The 18,161-nt window shown below is 38.7% G+C and overlaps 1 protein-coding gene across 1 annotated transcript; it reads left to right on the forward strand.

Moving 5' to 3' along the window:
- Window positions 1-2,205: 2,205 nt before the first annotated feature.
- Window positions 2,206-9,651, forward strand: LOC117290491 (peroxisome assembly protein 12-like). Its single transcript, XM_033771908.1, has 7 exons — window positions 2,206-2,222; window positions 2,596-2,926; window positions 3,904-4,044; window positions 6,379-6,389; window positions 6,868-7,045; window positions 8,491-8,588; window positions 9,267-9,651. The coding sequence occupies exons 3-7, from the start codon at window positions 3,922-3,924 to the stop codon at window positions 9,298-9,300; spliced, it is 444 nt and encodes a 147-aa protein (XP_033627799.1). The 5' UTR covers window positions 2,206-2,222; window positions 2,596-2,926; window positions 3,904-3,921; the 3' UTR covers window positions 9,301-9,651.
- Window positions 9,652-18,161: the final 8,510 nt, after the last annotated feature.

The following is an 18,161-nucleotide window of genomic DNA, read 5'->3' on the forward strand; positions in this document are numbered from 1 at the left end:
AGTGGTATCAGGATACAGAAATCTTCCCAAAATAAACAAAAACAATCATCACAGTTCGGTGGACATGTTTCATTTTATTAAAGAAAAGTGCTAACTGCTAGCTATTGCGCTAAATACCGCGAGAATGTGATATTCCACCGTAAGCTACATGTAGGTCGACTTGACCAACCTACGCAGTTGTTTGTATTGTTTACTGTCTCGTACGCGTAACATACCGACCATAATACCCGAGCGAGTCGAGTACGAGTGCACGTACAAAAATAACTAACCTTGAAATCGGTTTTAAGTTAAAGCCAGATCATGTTCAATAAATGGTTTATTCAACGATATTCCAATGGGAACCGTGTTTTTTATTCATTTCATTTGGTTTGGAAGCGGGTGTGTGCAAAAAATAATATTGATATAAGACCCATTTCCTTACAAAGCACCAAGTAACAGTTTACGAGGGCTGTGGCGCAATCTGTAGCCAAAAATACCAGAAAACACCAAGGCAAACCCTTCCTCTTAACAATAAGTGTACTGGATTATTTTACATTATATACAAACGGGACCTTCAGCTTTACGTCCTATCCAAAGGACAAAGCAATAATTGTTTTAGTATCTTGCTTAAGGACACCACTGTGAGGAATGTAAAGACCAGGACTCGAACCCACACTCTGCTAGTCAGAAACACCAGAGGTCGAGGTCAGTGCACTGGACCGCTCAGCCACGACTTGCCTTAAGTAACTATTTCAAACACAAGAGACTTTGGATAACTTTCCGTATGGCGCCACCACTTTTTCACTCATTTTTACTAAAAGGGATATCTCATTGAGGTAATTTAGATACTATATTATTTAATTTCAAATGAAAAAGTGGTGGCGCCATACAGAAACTTTTCTGAGACTTTGGCCAGAGGTACTATAGTCTTACAAAAACAGTTTCTCAAAAAAATGTTTCAAATAACAATGTTTTGTGTTTAATTAACAACAAAAACTGGGATCTTTTTGAAGTGTTTTTTCTTCTCACCTAACATCCTTGCCGACCGTCATACTAGCGATAACTTTCTTCACAGCTTCTTTCTTCTTTTCCTTCTTGTCGCTGTTCAGGTCTGCCTTTAACTCATAGATCTCACCCTTCTTGGTCGTTGTGAAATACTTGGAATCCGTCATGATGAACTTTTGTAATTAAATCCGGGAAGAAGCTGTCATAATGAGAATTAAACAAAATTGAATAAGGGGAAAATAAGCTGGCCATTGAAAAAAAATCCTCAGTACTATATGACAACATCGACTAGGAGACTCGCCTCCATGCATGATCACTACACGTACAATCCAATACTAATAGCACCAGGGCAGAGTTCACGGCTAACGAACGCTCATTATTAGACTTACAAACATAAAGACTAGGGACTTTGTATGAACGAAATAATCAGACTATGATGCATTTTATTGTCAAAATGTGACTGAAACTTGAAAGTAATTGTTCAATTCCAATTTCAAATCCAGTTTCAACAAACAAAATCAGCAGAAAGATTTCTGTATCCTGCCACAACTTTGTTATTATTTTGTTGAGAAATACAATGTAAGGGTCATCATAAATCATGAGTATCTATTCTATTTCTATCTTTATCGTAATGAAATATAATAATAATAATAACAAATTCTTATATAGTGCATTTCACAATAAACCGTATCAATGCGCTTTACATTAGTCCCCTGGTCATTGGGCCAATAAGCATTCCTTTAATCTTTCTCAGCTCCCATTAGAGAGTATACAGCCCCGAGCTGCCGTGGCGCTCCGAAAGCTTTTCATTCACAATATCAACCTCTACCCTCGCAGGTACCCATTTATACCCCTGGGTGAAGAGAAGCAATTATAGTAAAGTATCTTGCTCGAGGACACAAGTGTCACGACCGGGATTCGAACCCACACTCCGGTGAGATAGATCATTCATTTAGATGTTTAAAATTAAAAGATTAGCGAAAAAAAGTGGTATCAGGATACAGAAATCTTCCCAAAATAAACAAAAACAATCATCACAGTTCGGTGGACATGTTTCATTTTATTAAAGAAAAGTGCTAACTGCTAGCTATTGCGCTAAATACCGCGAGAATGTGATATTCCACCGTAAGCTACATGTAGGTCGACTTGACCAACCTACGCAGTTGTTTGTATTGTTTACTGTCTCGTACGCGTAACATACCGACCATAATACCCGAGCGAGTCGAGTACGAGTGCACGTACAAAAATAACTAACCTTGAAATCGGTTTTAAGTTAAAGCCAGATCATGTTCAATAAATGGTTTATTCAACGATATTCCAATGGGAACCGTGTTTTTTATTCATTTCATTTGGTTTGGAAGCGGGTGTGTGCAAAAAATAATATTTAAAAAATAATCAAAAGTGGGTGGGTACACTGAAATTATGTTGGCTGTTTACGGAAGTCAGAACCGGCAAACCCTTGCATTAAAACGCGTATTTCAATCTACGAAAAACAAGAATAACACTCAAACGAAGTTTGTCATATAAAACAACTATCAGAGTATCAATTATTGCATACATACTTACAATAAAATTTGTAAAAACACCGATTTCGTGTGATTTTTTTAGCAGACTAATCGGAAGTCCGACGGGCTAGAGAAAGATGGCGCTGCCCTGTCAGCATATCCCAGCATGCATTGCGCGAAGAAGCAGATTTTTAACTGGTACCTCTCCGTACGTATTCCCGTAGTCTTTCTATATAATGACTGCGGTTACCAGTGGAATTATTTCTTATTACATCAACATCGTCGTCTGCTAGAAAGCACATTCATTCGCAGGTAAAGTTATCATATTTAACTGCAAATTAGAGATATAAAACAAGAAATAAGACACAAAGAACATATCTATGCATGGTCTGTGGTAGCTGGCACTCGTTTTGGAATTGATTCCTTCACTGAAAAAGGTAAGGGGAGATGGGGCGATTGTGGGTTTGTAAAATTACAATCAAGTGTGAATTTTGGGTGGGCCGGCTGCTGCAGCCAGCTGCCGAGTGCATGCACTTCTCAAGTTCTTGTGTGTACAACTAGCTACACCAACTTTCTGAACAGGAATGTAGTGGTAGGAAGTGCTCTACTATAGGCTAGAATGTGCTCTGGACTATCTGCAATTCTGTCTGTGATTCTGTGATTCAGTGTTTCTGCATTTTTATTTTGTATAGAGGACCACAATGGAAATAAGCTTATTTTAGCTTTTTTGTGTTATCCTCGACAATTCCTCAGATTCAAATGTCTTTTCCCTTGTATTTTTTATCTGTTTTTGTCCAATTGTTGTATTTTATAGAATTCTGTGGAGATTGTCTAATAAACAAACAAACAAACAAACAAACAAGTACGACAAGTACGTACGGCTAATCATAATGATAATGCCATTTAATTTAATGCTGGTAGGTAGGCCTAGAACTTAGTACTTCTACTTGTTCATAAATCATGATGGACAATTTGACAATTTATTTGTTTAAACTTGAATTAAATAAATAAGTTAGTGGATATACTGCTAGAACCGGCTGAGATTTAATAATAAATGCTATGTAAACCGGCAAATCTGGTTGTAGCACCCTTTCTTACTCAGTCAGTTTTATTGTAGATTAAATTGCAACAATTTTTTACCATTGTTGCGAAGCTGACTGTAAAGCGTACTGCTTTTAGCAACCTGGACGCTCCACATCCCCATCCAGTTTTCTTCAATCCCCCCCCCCCCCCCATTGATGCTAAAATATGGTTCAAACTTTGGTAAGATTTTGAACAACTGGTCCTTCACTAGAAAAATGGAAGAGGCAACGGGATTCCTTTTTCCCTGGACCGGAACTTTAATCATAATAAGTCAAGACTAACTAACTAATTATTTATTTCTGATTGAACTCTTTCTTTTTTATTAACTCAGTTATAAAACACAGACAAGATGGCGGAATTTGGTGCTCACTTGACATCAACGACAGTCTCAAACAGACCTTCATTTTTTGAAGTTCTTGCTCAAGAAAGTTTGATGAGTACACTTCGACCGGCCATGAAGCATTTGATAAAGGTGACTTTTCTATTATTGTTACAAAGTCTTAAAATTGTCACTGTAAAGGTAACATTGTTTTTGTTGACGGCTTTATTGAATTACTTCATTACCATACAGCTTATGAATTGCTAAGGCTTCCTTCACAAGTTTTAAACAAGGTTCCAACAAGTTCACTTGAGTTTCAAATTACTTGCATTACACTCACATGAAACTTCTATTTCCTAATAATAATAATAATAATAATAATAATAATAAGACTTGTAATGCGCACATATCCACCCTGCTGGGTGTTCAAGGCGCAGTAAAACCAAAAACAAAACAAAAACAATACACAACACAAAGAAAAAACAGACACAACAAAATTAGTCATTGAAAACCTGTGACATAAGATAAGTTTTGAGAAGAGACTTGAATTTTGCAGTACAAAGACAAGATCGAAGATTAAGTGGTAGAGAGTTCCAGATGCGTGGCGCGGCTGAAGAAAAAGACCTGTCACCCCATGAGTGTCGAGACTTGGGTTCAATGAGGAGAAGCATAGAACTTGATCGAAGATTCCTTGATGGAGTGTAAACTTGAAGCAGTTCAGAAATATAGTGGGGAGCCTTGCCATTAAGAGCTTTGTGGACAATGAGCATCAGCTTGAAGATGATTCGTTGAGAGATAGGGAGCCAGTGTAGTTGTTTCAGAATGGGGGTGATAGAACACGATTTTCTAGACAGTGTCACAATGCGGGCAGCAGTATTTTGGAGCCGTTGAAGTCTGGAAATCTGGTTGTTAGGAAGACTGTAGAGAAGAGCATTGCCGTTGTCAAGACGAGAAGTAACAAATGCGTGAATGACCTTTTCAGTGGCACTTTTGTCCAAGTACTTGCGAATCTTACCTATATTCCTGATGTGATATGATGATAAACGAACAATGTTGTTGATGTGTGGCTGAAGTGTCATTGATGAATCAAAAATAACCCCTAAGTTCCGAGCTTTCAGCGAGGGAGCTATCCTAACATTCCCTGCAAACCTGGATTTAAATGATGGGCACTGAGGTCATGACCTTTATTACCCTGGTATTGGCCTTGGAGCCCCTTCAAAAGTTCCCATTAACCTTTAACCTTTACGTTTTCCAATGGAAGTGCCCTCTGCAAAATGAAAATGGCCTTGCTCTCTCAAAGACCAAGTTCCAGGTATGTCCTCAGACCTTGAACTTCACTCTTGAAGGGGCATGGTGGTTTTCCTCTGGTAGCGGCAATTCTATGAGGAAAATGTGAATTTGTATTGAACTTTTGCAAAGGACACCACAACAAAACCACAGGGCTTGTAGTTTGAGGCATCCTAAGTCCAGGCTCATGTACTTATGGGGCCGTCCAAAGCTTAAAACACTTACAATCATACAGAGAGTATGAGGAGAGACCAAAGTAGAACTCTCTTTTCAACCTAGAAAATATGTATTTGGTTTGTGGTAACACCATCTACTTGCCAGGTAGAGTTTGTTCTTGGAGAACTGTCTTGCTTAATTCTACTACAGCGGAGTAGATTGTTTGGGTGTTCGGGAGACTTCTCAGTTTTGAAAAGAACTGTCCTGCTTATTAACTATTACCTAGGCGGATGGTAAAGAAATAGGTTGGGACTACTGTAATTAACTGTACTACCACGGAGTCAGTTCTTGGGTTGGTCTTAACGGACTAGTTTGCTCTAGTCATCGTCAGCAACCTGGAAAATGTTGACAATTTTGGACAGTCCCCAATACACTGTTAGTGAACCCTGGGAAGCAACAAGGGTATGCCCAGACACTTCAAATTACTTCCATTGGGGCCATGCATACACCACAATATATAAATTTACTTGACTATACTAACAAGGTTAAATCAGTTGGAACGGTAACCTCACAGACCCTGCCACCATGATACTGGGGAGTGCGTTGCCAAGCAGCAGTGGGGTGTTTGCTCTACCCTTAAGGAGCACGCTGTCAGTTAGAATACCGTGGAAACGTTTCGCAATCTATGAAAATATTTGATTAATTATAAGTTATATATTGCATTGTATTTACCAAGGAAGGTTGAAGTAGTACTTAAAGACTAACTAATTACAAGCCTTTGTAGCAATGAAGGAGGCAAGTTGTATGCATGTATTTATTATAATGACAAACACAATAAGCTAACAAACGACACAGTAAAGATATTTTAAAACTGTTTCAGAACAACGAAGAAGTTTTCCTACCAGCTATCACAGGTTGGCCGTTCACATAGATCACATAGAGCAATCTGAAAAGACACAAGTAGAGATCATGGTTCCACTAACAATGTCTCAGAAGTCAGTGGGTTTGAATCCCACCTGATGCCTGTCGTTTTTTTCTTCACAGGACTCTGGAAAGTACAGTGCTTTACAACAATCGGTGTATGTTTAAAATTAAATAATATTCTCTATCCCTGATGCTTATTTATTAAATAATGATAATAATTGATATTGATACGTACTTTATCACAGTTCTAAGAGCTTCTCAAAGCGCTTCCAACATTGTTACCCCTTGTCACTGGGCCATTTAATCGTTCCTAAAACCATCTCAGCCCCCTGGGGAGTGTACAGCCGGTGCTGCGAGTTACCGCGCTCCAAGCTAATCATTCAAATAAACCATCTCTGCCCTTACAGGTACCCATTTTACCCCTTGGTGGAGAGAAGCAATGGCTAAGTGTCTTGCTCAAAGACACAAGTGTCACGACCGGGATTCGAACCCACATCCCGATGAACCACCAGAACTTGAGTCCGATGCTCTTATCCGCTCGGCCACTACACCCCCACATAGTTAACATCTATTAAAGTGTCTCTGTACCTTTCTCCCATCTCTCTATAGTCTGTCGTCAGGTTTGTGGCATTATCGCAAGCGAGGCATCGGCATTGCTGCAATCTCCATCTCACAGGGTCTCTCAGTCAGCATCTTCTTCCTACAGTTCTTAGAATGGTGGTACATGAGTCAAGACAATCAGAGTAGACTGGCTGTTACTGCATTACCAATACCTAAACCACCTAAGGTAAAGTAAATGTGTGTATGAGTTTTAAAGGAACACGCTGCCTTGGATCGGTCGATTTGGTCTTTGTAAAGCGTTTGTAACTGTTTGTTATAAAATAAAAAGGTATCACTCGAAATTGCGTGGTTTTCCTTTTACCTCGACTGGGTCGGCCATCTATGGGAGTCAAATTTTTGACTCCCATAAATGGCCGACCGTGTTAGTTTGCAAAGTAAAAGGAAAACCACGTGATTTCGAGGCAAATTTGTAACAAACGGTTACAAACGCTTTTCATAGACCAACTCGACCGATCCAAGACAGCGTGTTCCTTTAAGTGGAATTTCATCTTTGACGGGGCAAGGCCATTTTCACTTGTAATACCTTAAAATGAAAACATTTCTGAAGGGGCACCAAAATCAAAACCAGGGGAACATATAATTGCCTCCATGTAGTTCCAGGCACTGGAGTATCACAGATTCTAGCGCCCTTATATTCAAACATAAATCATGAGTTTAAAGACGTCAACAGATTCATCTTCTCAAGAAAAAGGAAAGAGAACTAGAACAAGCACTTGACGATGCGGAACTTCTAATTAACTATAGGAGGAAGTTTATAGATTAACACTCTAGACATACCTAGCTATGGAGTCAGTTTATTCCCCCTAATGACTTGTGCATACAGTAACTAGACTAGAGAGTAAACACTGACGACATGGGTTCCCAGTCTAATTGCAATCATTTATAACGGTTAAATGAGATGCTCAATTAAATCAATGTGGATTTCTCAGTAATGGATTGCTGTTTTGATTGCTTGTCCTCATAAAATGGAATTAATCCACCCCTTTCACTTGTTGGTTGTATCAGTTGATGTCACAGTAACTTTCCCTGAATGGTAACATAAATTATTTGTACCATATCAGCTCTGTCAAGTGGTCAAGTTTAGCTTTGTGATGCACTCGTGTTCCAATAGATGTAGCCAAGGTTGGACTCCTCCAAGCAGTCTTGGGTTCTACTAGGGCTACAGTGAGTCCTTGTGAAGTTAGACAAAATCTTACAAGTGTCTTGTAACTCACATAGGGTGCATTCGTTTAGCTTCCCTGGGTCGAGCCCGGTGTGTGGCGTTTTCTTTTTCAAGGACGAACGTGTGCAGATAATTACCCACGGTTGTCCTGGGGGAAAAAACCGCCACACATTGGGGTCAACCCAGGGAAGCTAAACGAGCACACCCATAATAAGGAGCCATTGTATTTGATACCCTTTCAATGTTGTATTTGCCAACATTCCACTTTCTATTGAAAAATTAGTTCGTTATAAAAGTGACCTTAGAACCCCTCTTTATCCATTTCAAAATTGTATTTACATCCCAAATTTTAAGGAAATTTAAACTGGAAACGAAATATTGGCAAGGGGAATAAGAGGTTTATGTTGGAAAGGCATCAATCTGTCTTTTTCTTTTCTGTTTGATCAAAGGTTGAGCAAAAAGAGAAGAGCGCAGTTCCTGAAGATGTATCTTTATGTCCTCTGTGTCACAAGCACAGAACGAACGATACTGCATTATCAACATCAGGGTGAGTCTAATAATATCAAAGTCTCATACAGCACACATATCTAGTAACAAAGTACTCAAGGCGCTTAGTATATACAGTCTAAGAGACTCCTAACTGTCTCAGACTAATTTCATGATGCTGCCCACCATGGAATTCTGCACTTACAGGGTGCCATAAGAGCAGGATGCTATAGTAATATCATGCAATTGGGATCTAGCTGCAGTGCTTTTAAAAGTTAACTGATCAGACAGTCGATTTCACATAACTTTGCGCAACTGTGCAAGTCCATTTGGGTGAGATTGATTGTGTTAATGGAGCACAATCTTAGCAATAAACGTTGCGCGAGTAGAAAGATGCCCCTGATCTTACCCTGAAATGATGAGGAACTGATGAAGTTGCTACCTTTATGGGGTGATTACAACTGAATATCTGGCAACTGGTTAGAAATTTCCTCCATGGGATTTTCAGCTTCTCCCCTTAGGTCCTGTGCTTGCAGTCAGGTAAAACCTATAAAATAATAAATGATGGAAACAACTAAAATATTAATATTAAATTGCTCTATTAGTTTCCTTTTTTTAGCTGTTTATTGTGATATTAATTGGGTAATGCTGACATGATTTTTGGTATAAATCTTGGACTCGACACCTTGCAAAGTTTGGACAAAACGGTTGATCATCATGATTTTGTTTTCAATTGCAGATATGTTTTCTGCTACCCATGTATCTACAGTTGACTTAAAGGTCACCACTGCTGTCCAGTCACCAGCTACCCATCGAAACTCAGTCATCTCGTCAAACTCTATCCACCAGACTCTTGATGTCTCGAACTTTGACCTTTGTGTCAACGAACATAGACTAGCCAAAGTGCCTTGATTCAGATATGGACTTGTAATATACAAACATCTGAACAAATTGATTTGTTACAAATGCTGTTTTGGGGTTTTCTCAACACTATGCACTTTAAAACAAATTCCACATGTTATCTTTTACAGGTTTGATATTTCAATACTTTGTATGAGTGATACAGTCCTATATCAAATTTTGTACATTTTATAATATATACAAATTTTCCCAGGTTGTTTTTTTCCAGGAACTTTTATAAATTGTTTTATTTGGAGAGTATGGTATCATTGGGTGTGTTCGTTTAGCTTCCCTGGGTCGACCCTGGTGTATGACGTTTTTTCTTTCCAGGACGAACGTGTGCAGATAATTACCCACGTTCGTCTTGGGAAGAAAAAACCGCCACACACCGGGGTCGACCCAGGGAAGCTAAACGAACGCACCTAATGTAACAAATTATAGTTGCCACCTGGTTGTGGATGTACATGTGTCTCAAAAGATGAAATCGTTATGGATGAATGCACACACAAATAACATTAATAACTGAACCCTCGAGTCCTTGAACCTCCCCAGGTTCTGAAACATTTGATGCATAATTAGCCAGAATGGTGCATTAATCTTTTAAAGGCACTGGACACCTTTGGTAGTTCTCAAAGACTAGTAATTAGCACTTGGTGTATACCAACATTATACATACAATAATAAATCTGTGAAAATTTGGACTCAATTGGTCATCGAAGTTGCAGGAGAACAATGAAAAACCCCCAAAACAAAACATAATAAAAGCCTAATTTAAGCCTGAAGTTGTTAAATAATATTTAAGTGAGAAATTTTCTTCTTTCTCAAAAACTTTGTTACTTCAGCGGGATAAATATTGTTTTGTACTATCAACAACTCTCCATTGCTCGTTACCAAGTAGGTTTTGCTAACAATTATTTTGAGTAATTACCAATAGTGTCTAGTGCCTTTAATTTTGTGGCAACAGAATATCATTAACCTGTTTGTTTATTTGGTCAAAAGTGGTAACTCATAAACAAAAAATAGCCTCTCAGTAAAAACAGCTAATTGCCATCAGTTCTTTTAAGGTTAAAATTTACATACATTGAATGGAGCACTTGTAAGCCTGTATATGTCACTAATTTATTGCTATGAGTTTATGATATTGTCAGTTGGCCTAAAACTCGTCTTGGCTATACTCCGGGTTAGGAGTAATTAGGGTTATAAATTACCATTCAATGCAATCATTTTGTTTAATCAACAATTGTGAAAACAAAAGCTAGGATGTTGCCTAATGCCTACCTTTGCATTTTATATTGTGTGATTAGTTTTGATTTATTATATGAGGATTTTTGAACATGAGTTGATTTGCTTTTGTCGTCTCAGTGTCGGATCGTTTTATCTCTTGTTGGTTAATCTGGTCAAAATTGGGTTTGTAATGGACTGTGTTATACATGTACCTCATTTGGTACTGGGCAAAAAAATGCATGTCTCTTAATTTATTTTAAAAGTGTACAATGACATTGTATTTGATATCCTTCTATTGTCAATATCCTGAAAACCTAATAAATCAAATCAAATCAAATAAATGGGTCAGACCATTTTAATTTATTTCTGAATTGTTATCAATCAATCAATAAAACATTTATTTCAACATTCACATCACATGGAGGCATCATCCTAAAAGCCAAGGCTTGTGGCGGATGTGCCCGTTACAAGATTACAGAACAAAACAGGAAAACAGCACTAAATAGACGAATAAATAAATACATACCACTACGGTAGATAACTACACAAAGGTTTAACCATGGTATCTTTATTTCTGAATTTTTATGGTATTTAACCAAAAAGTTTACCTTTTCATTGGCGTACAACATCCTCAGTGGAATGCACAGACTGTTTGTTGATATCTACAGCCTTCTTGTTTGAAATTTCGCTCTGAAAGAGTATTAAAAAATAAAATGAAATTTTAGGCTTGCACCATTTCAATGTAACATTAGAAATTGTAATTTCCTCCCTCTTTAGGTTAAAAATGAATGCATCACAAAACTGTATTTGAACTATGAGAGTATCTGTTGGTAATTACTCAAAATAATTATCATCATAAAACCTCACTTGGTAATGAGTAATGGGGAGAGGTTGATAGTATAAAACGATGTGAGAAACGGCTCCCTCAGAAGTGACGTAGTTTTCGAGAAAGAAGTAATTTTCCACGAATTTGATTTCGAGACCTCAAGTTTAGAATTTGAGGTCTCGAAATCAAGCATCAGAAAGCACACAACTTCGTGTGACAAGGGTGTTTTTTCTTTCATTAGTATCTCGCAACTTCAAATGTTTACAGGTTTGTTATTTTATGCATATGTTTAGATACACCACCTGTGAAGACTAGTCTTTGACAATTACCAATAGTGTGTCATCTGGCTTTAATAATTTGCTACATTTTTAGCAACAATTTATTCAAACACCCCATCGGTTTGTTTTCCGAGTAAAGTTATTCTTATGTTAATTCTAATATTGAATTTGCATTAAATTTAATGTCAGTTTTCATGGAATACACACCCAGTTAATTTATTCCAACAATAGGTAATTGCATATAAATTTGAAAGTTCGATTCATGTATGAACCAAAAGTAATCCAATCGGGAAATTAAGGCTTCTGATGTCTCTATACATACCTCAAAAATTGCCTCAACAGTTTTCATATAAAGTGCAATGTTAAAGGAACACGTTGCCTTGATCGGACGAGTTGGTCTTTGAAAAGCGTTTGTAACCGTTTGGTATAAAATGCATATGATTAGAAAGATGTTGTAAAAGTAGAATACAATGATCCACACAAACATGTCTCGAAATTGCACGGTTTTCCTTTTACCTCGCCGACCAACACGGTCGGCCATTTATGGGAGTCAAATTTGACTCCCATTAATAGCCGACCGTGTTAGTTCGCAAAGTAAAAGGAAAACCACGCAATTTCGAGGCAAATTTGTGTGGATCATTGTATTCTATTTTTAAAAGATCTTTCTATCCATATGAATTTTATAACAAACGGTTACAAACGCTTTTTATAGACCAACTCGTCCGATCCAAGGCAACGTGTTCCTTTAAAGTGATGCATTTGTAACGCGAAGTCGCATTATGGCTGTCATGAACCATTATACATCGGGCTAGTAGTTTCAATCAGCGGGTGTTTCTAATGACTTGTTTCTCACGTTGCATAGTGAGTTCTTGCTCAAACAAATACTTGGTGACCAAAACATGCGTCATGGTTATGGGTTATTGTCAGGAGAGAAATATCTTGGATTGGGATTTCACCGGGATCGGGAGGTAGTGGGATTGGGATCTCACTGGGATTGGGATTTTATTAGGGTCGGGATTTCATCGGGGTCAGGATTTCATTGGGATCGGGATTTTATCAGGATCGGAGTTTCGCATCGGTATGTAGGGATGGCTCGTAACCAAAACTGCGAAACTGTCAACAAGGGGACGTGTTCACACCAAAACAACTGTTACCCCAAACATGCTAAGTCCAATTTGGGCAAATTTTTGCAAAAATGCAAGTGCTGGTAATGGCCACATTTTCAAACCTACATCATATATTAAAATGCCAAGCAAAAAGAGCTGGGAAAAGGCATGAAATCGCAAAATCATCGATAAGAGCCATTCCGAGCTCCACCCCAGGAGATCCGCTCATCAGAAGGCCACTCCGAAGGTCGCCGCCGCATGAGCAACACCATGCACCCCCGACATTACTCAGTTTTCTGCTCCACACATACTACACTGTAACATTATTGCCGGACTTGTAAAGCCCATTCCAGCCAGAAATTAGAGAGGGAATAAGCGGACGGTTCGCTCTTCCCAATTTTAATATCATGCTCTGAAAGGTTTTGTAATTTATCAAGCGATCAGGTGACACGTAAACTAATCTTCCTGGAGACCCAAGGCAGACCCAGGCAGATTTACAATTTCAGCTATAAACTGATATCTATTAAGAAACTTTAGACACTGATGTGATAAAACCGAAAACACAAAGTCACTTACTTGACATGCCCGTTGAGTTTTACATACATTAGGAAGACTGCCCTATTTATGTCAACCATCTCCCAACACATTTTAATGAAATGAGGAAAATGAAACGAACTAAAAGAATTAAGATGGATCTGTACAAAAGCAAGTTGTGTCATAGTATAATTGGGTTTTGGCACGACACACTCTCGTTAAGAAAAGAAACGTAACATCCAATTTCCCAAATGTCACAATTTCAACCAGTGTTGCAATGGCACTTTCAAATATCCTTACAAATAACTACCAAATACAATGCGACAACAACTTAATCAACAGCCCACACGTCTTTGTGGTCCATGGGTTTGTTATAGATGAAATTGTGGGTTTTGCCCAAGATCTTCACCCTTGTAATGACTACGAAACACAACATCATCATTGCAACAAGTTTGATGGCAAAGCATACGGAACTCCTAATACCAACTGTAGTGCGACAAAACATTAATCACGAGGCCACATGCCTCGCGGTCTATCATGGATTTGTTAATATCTTCAGATCAAATTAGATTACTGAACTTCAAGGCGATCGAGTGATGACGATTTGGAATCTTGTTACCTGAGCAAGACCTTAATGAAGACCGGTCAAATATTGAGTGGTGACGCAACTGAGAATCACATAACAACACGTAACATATTTATGTTCTTTCTTAAACTTCACTTAAAAAAAACGGGTCGGTTTATAAATGCAGTCTTTCATCTCTTGCTGGTATGTGAGGGTTGTTAAATTACTTCTCAATCTCCGGTAGAGTCCGTAAAATAATTATGAGCCAACCATACAAAATTTTCCTCAACAAAAAATGAGGCATGAAATATTTTGTCCTCATCTGTCGATTTACGGTATCCACGCTGGAACGACAACCAGGCGCAATGAAGAACAAGAGATATATATATCCTCTTCTCATAAACAAACAGTTCATTCTCAATAAACAGAGGCTCATTATGACTTCTCTATTGTAGTTATAGTCTTGAAGAGGACACACAAAATGAGACCGGTAGTCGTCAACCATCCGCAATGAACTGTTTAATTGTAACAATAAATATTGTACTTGACATGTTTGTCGTAATTACTCATTGCAGGCCAATTTTCAGAGCCTTTGACTGATTGGCAATAATAATTTACAACTGTGGTAATAATAATAATCTACGAACAAACATATTATGATTTATGTTCTGCGTGTATCAATAGTGGATGTATTTTTAGTCCGTGGACAGCTCGCTAAAAGACCTTACGCATTGACGTCATCCTGTCACTAAAACTGTGCTTCAACAACGGGCCAAAGAAGCGCCCTTCTTGGACCTGAAGCCGAGAACGTCTTACTCACAAAAATATTCCCCTTAAAACAAAATACTTCCCTTTTTCCTTCTTTCTTTTTTAAGCTGACTTTTTTTTTTTTTTTTTTTGGGGGGGGGGGGTGTTGATACTGCAGAAACTAACGCACACATATCAATTATTGAGTTGAGGGTGGTCTCCTCCTATATATCACGCGTTCTGCACAAACGGCTCACGTAGTGAAGAGCCTTGGACTGCTTGACCAGTGTACGTCAGCAACAAGCTTAATTGCAATATCACGTAGAACTGTAATCAAGTAAAGGAAAGGGAGAAAGTAATACAACAAAACATACCAAATTAATCCAGCCGTGCCAAAGTGTATCTGCGATTGATCTTTCGATGCTTAAGTGCTATGGTAGCTCCGGCATACGGTCATGGTGGTTTCCTTATGTATCCAAATATTGAAGTCTTTCACATATTTTAACTGAATTAAAAGAACACCCATTTTAGAGACCATAGCGGTCACAACGAAATGTCCATTAGATTTAACCTACTTTTATTTGCACAACGAGGTCATAGTGAAACTCATGTATAGAATAGACATTTCCAAATGTTTTCCCCCGGCATACTATTTATGCACATATACTTCCAAATATTTCTCACATTGGCATACTATTTATACATTGTGAAACACAACAAAACAATTCTTTCACTAAATACTTTGCTTTTACAGAAAGTTAAAGATCACATTTCAACATTCAATAGTAGCCATATGGAAAACTTGTGATAATTTTTACAAAAATAAGTGAGAGCTTCGAGAACTAATACAGCTGTTAATAACGGTAAAGGGGATTAAACAACACTGTAATACTGGAACTAATTAAACAATTACGTTTTATGGAACAAGTTCGATACCTGTAGTATTGATCATTGCTCATGACGCGTGATAATGGTCACACTTGGTCCTTGCGCCCGGCAATGCCATAATTGAAACACTTTATGAAGTCCTTGGGCACTCATTAGTGGTGTGACATAAAAGAGGAACCGTAATTGCTTGATGTGATGGAGTGGTGAAAGTTACACTGTAGATGCCTTGCCTCGGTGATTTCCCATTGATAGGTAGAATGCTAGGAATGTAGACCTTCCTACTGATCTGATGAGTGGACTGTCCCCCAAAGCAAAGCAGTAAAAGGGAGACTATAGACCACAAGGAAAGACAAACGCTTGTAACATTTCTAATACCTTATCATGGAGACCCAAGAACAATAGCCACGAAGTGTGTTCACAAGGGGACAACCAAAGGGAAGAATTTCCCCCACAATGAACTTTTGTGAACTTTTGCAAGAGAATGTCAAAGGAAGGATATACTAAAAAATAAAATAGAATACAAGAACAAATGAAAAGGGAATGGTTCTTGCGAATGTGTGATCAAAGGTACACCATGACTGATGGTGTACCCCCACTTATCTCTTCATTGCGTGCTTGGCATTTCAGGCATTCTTCAGGGGATTTTAGGGGGTGAGGCTATACTCATGAAGAAAGGAAACTAGTGTGTTAAAGTATGTGAGCATTTGTGTTGGGATACCCTCTTCACAAAATATTCATCATGTATAGTTTCCAGAGTTTCAGGTATCTAGCTCAAGGGATATGTACTGCTCAAGTCTTACAAGCACGCCACTGCTAACAATGGCATTTAACCCGGGTCCTGGGACTATGCCAAACGATGTACAATAGGTTTCATCAGGTTAACTTCTAATCTGGCTCATTTTGCTGACCACACCCAACAGATTGTTCTCAGCAGATTTCATTACCAGATGGGTGGACCTTTACACAAGTGCTATCCCTTCTACATAACTCTCTTAATGTAAAAGCGTGAAAAACACCACTCTTTACATTTCGAGTTGTCCCTCTACGGTGGCTCTTTAAACAGAAAAGTGGCAATCACTCTTAAAGGGGTTTCACTCCAGAAGGACAGAGTGAAAAATCACTCAAAAAGATGCAAACTTCAAATCCAAAAAGAGTGGAAGACCACTCGGAAAAGAGTTGTCCCTCATTATTATGGCTCTTCAAAGAGTGCTTTTTCACTCTTTTGTATTTAGAGAGCAAGCTGACCCCCGGGCTCCTGGTCATTGATGACCCAGTACCTCAGTCCACAGACACCCACATACAACTTAAATCTTCTCGGTCAAGTATGAGCTGGACAAACAGAGTTCCTTGCTCGATAGATAAACAAACAGGGTATCATCTTATGTGACAAATCCTTACCGGTCAAAACCGTGACTTCGGACTTACTTTCCGTTCCATATTTAGCTCTTGATAAATCCTCTATCAAAACCGTCGCTGAAAAGAAATCTCTCGGTGACACCATTAGACTTGTGGACAAGTCGTTCATGTGTGAACGGAGTAGAAGTCGGGCAGCGCGCAGTAGTCGCGCAACCCGTAGTTCGCGCGGAGAGCATCGCTGCAACTCGACATCTCACACCGCGTGGGACCATAAACGACTTGTCCACAAGTCTATGACACCAAGCACTCGCAGGACCGTGTGTAAAGAATACCACCAAGCCGATATCACATTTCAGTTTATAAGTGTGCCACACGAATACCAGATTTACACACACGCAAATCCCTCTCATTTGGTGTACAATTTCGAGCATGTTTGTTACCTCTATCCCCCGTGGATTAAAATAAAATCGACCCCGATCACGTAGCAGAATAGTTGATGAGACAACAAATGGTTTTAGGTATGGGATATTCGCGATTTAAGCCGTAAAGCCCCCTGGGGATGAGGGTAAATACACCAGGATCACGATTCCGGTTAACCGAAATATTCATTTGAAAACTAAATCTTTCTGGCGCGGTAAGCTTCATGCATGTATCATGGACACACGATACTAGACCAAAGGAGAAAACAAGGCTATAGGAAAAAATGCACTGTCAGGTATTGAAGAAGAAAAACAAATGACTATGGCGTCTCATGGATCCAGCGTTCAATTTCATCATGAATGGGTACTGCACTCTGGACAAATGTTGGCCGCCTTCTCTCAATTTCTTCATTGAACGGACACTCTGGACACAATTTGGCCGCCTTCTTAGAAATGTTTTGATTCTTTACAAAGACGACCTATATACCTTTAAAACATACGAAATTTGCCATGAAGCTCAATGCCTATGTGCCCAACACCTTTTCTTACCTTGGCTAGCAAATGCAAATAAAACGTCTGCTCAATTTAATTAAGATTTCGAGTTTCAAGTTTCAACCGGCGTGGGTTTTGTCTATGGTTCCTAGAAGTCACAATAATTACCATGAGCGAAGACAAAACGGGGGCCTCATTATGTAAAATAAACACTTATAAATATAAATTTAAAAAAACTTGTGTCACGTGTTTACAAACGTGCACCCCCCCTCTCATGAAACCTTTACTTTTCTCCCTAA

Source organism: Asterias rubens, chromosome 5 (assembly GCF_902459465.1).
Source record: "Asterias rubens chromosome 5, eAstRub1.3, whole genome shotgun sequence".
NCBI lineage: Eukaryota > Metazoa > Echinodermata > Asteroidea > Forcipulatida > Asteriidae > Asterias > Asterias rubens.

Excerpts from the sequence above, each read along its gene's own strand:
- LOC117290491 (XM_033771908.1), top strand. The coding sequence starts at position 3,922 with ATGGCGGAATTTGGTGCTCACTTGACATCAACGACAGTCTCAAACAGA. Across the intron at positions 7,046-8,490 it reads CAATACCTAAACCACCTAAG|GTTGAGCAAAAAGAGAAGAG; the intron begins GTAAAGTAAATG and ends GTTTGATCAAAG. Across the intron at positions 8,589-9,266 it reads ACTGCATTATCAACATCAGG|ATATGTTTTCTGCTACCCAT; the intron begins GTGAGTCTAATA and ends TTTCAATTGCAG.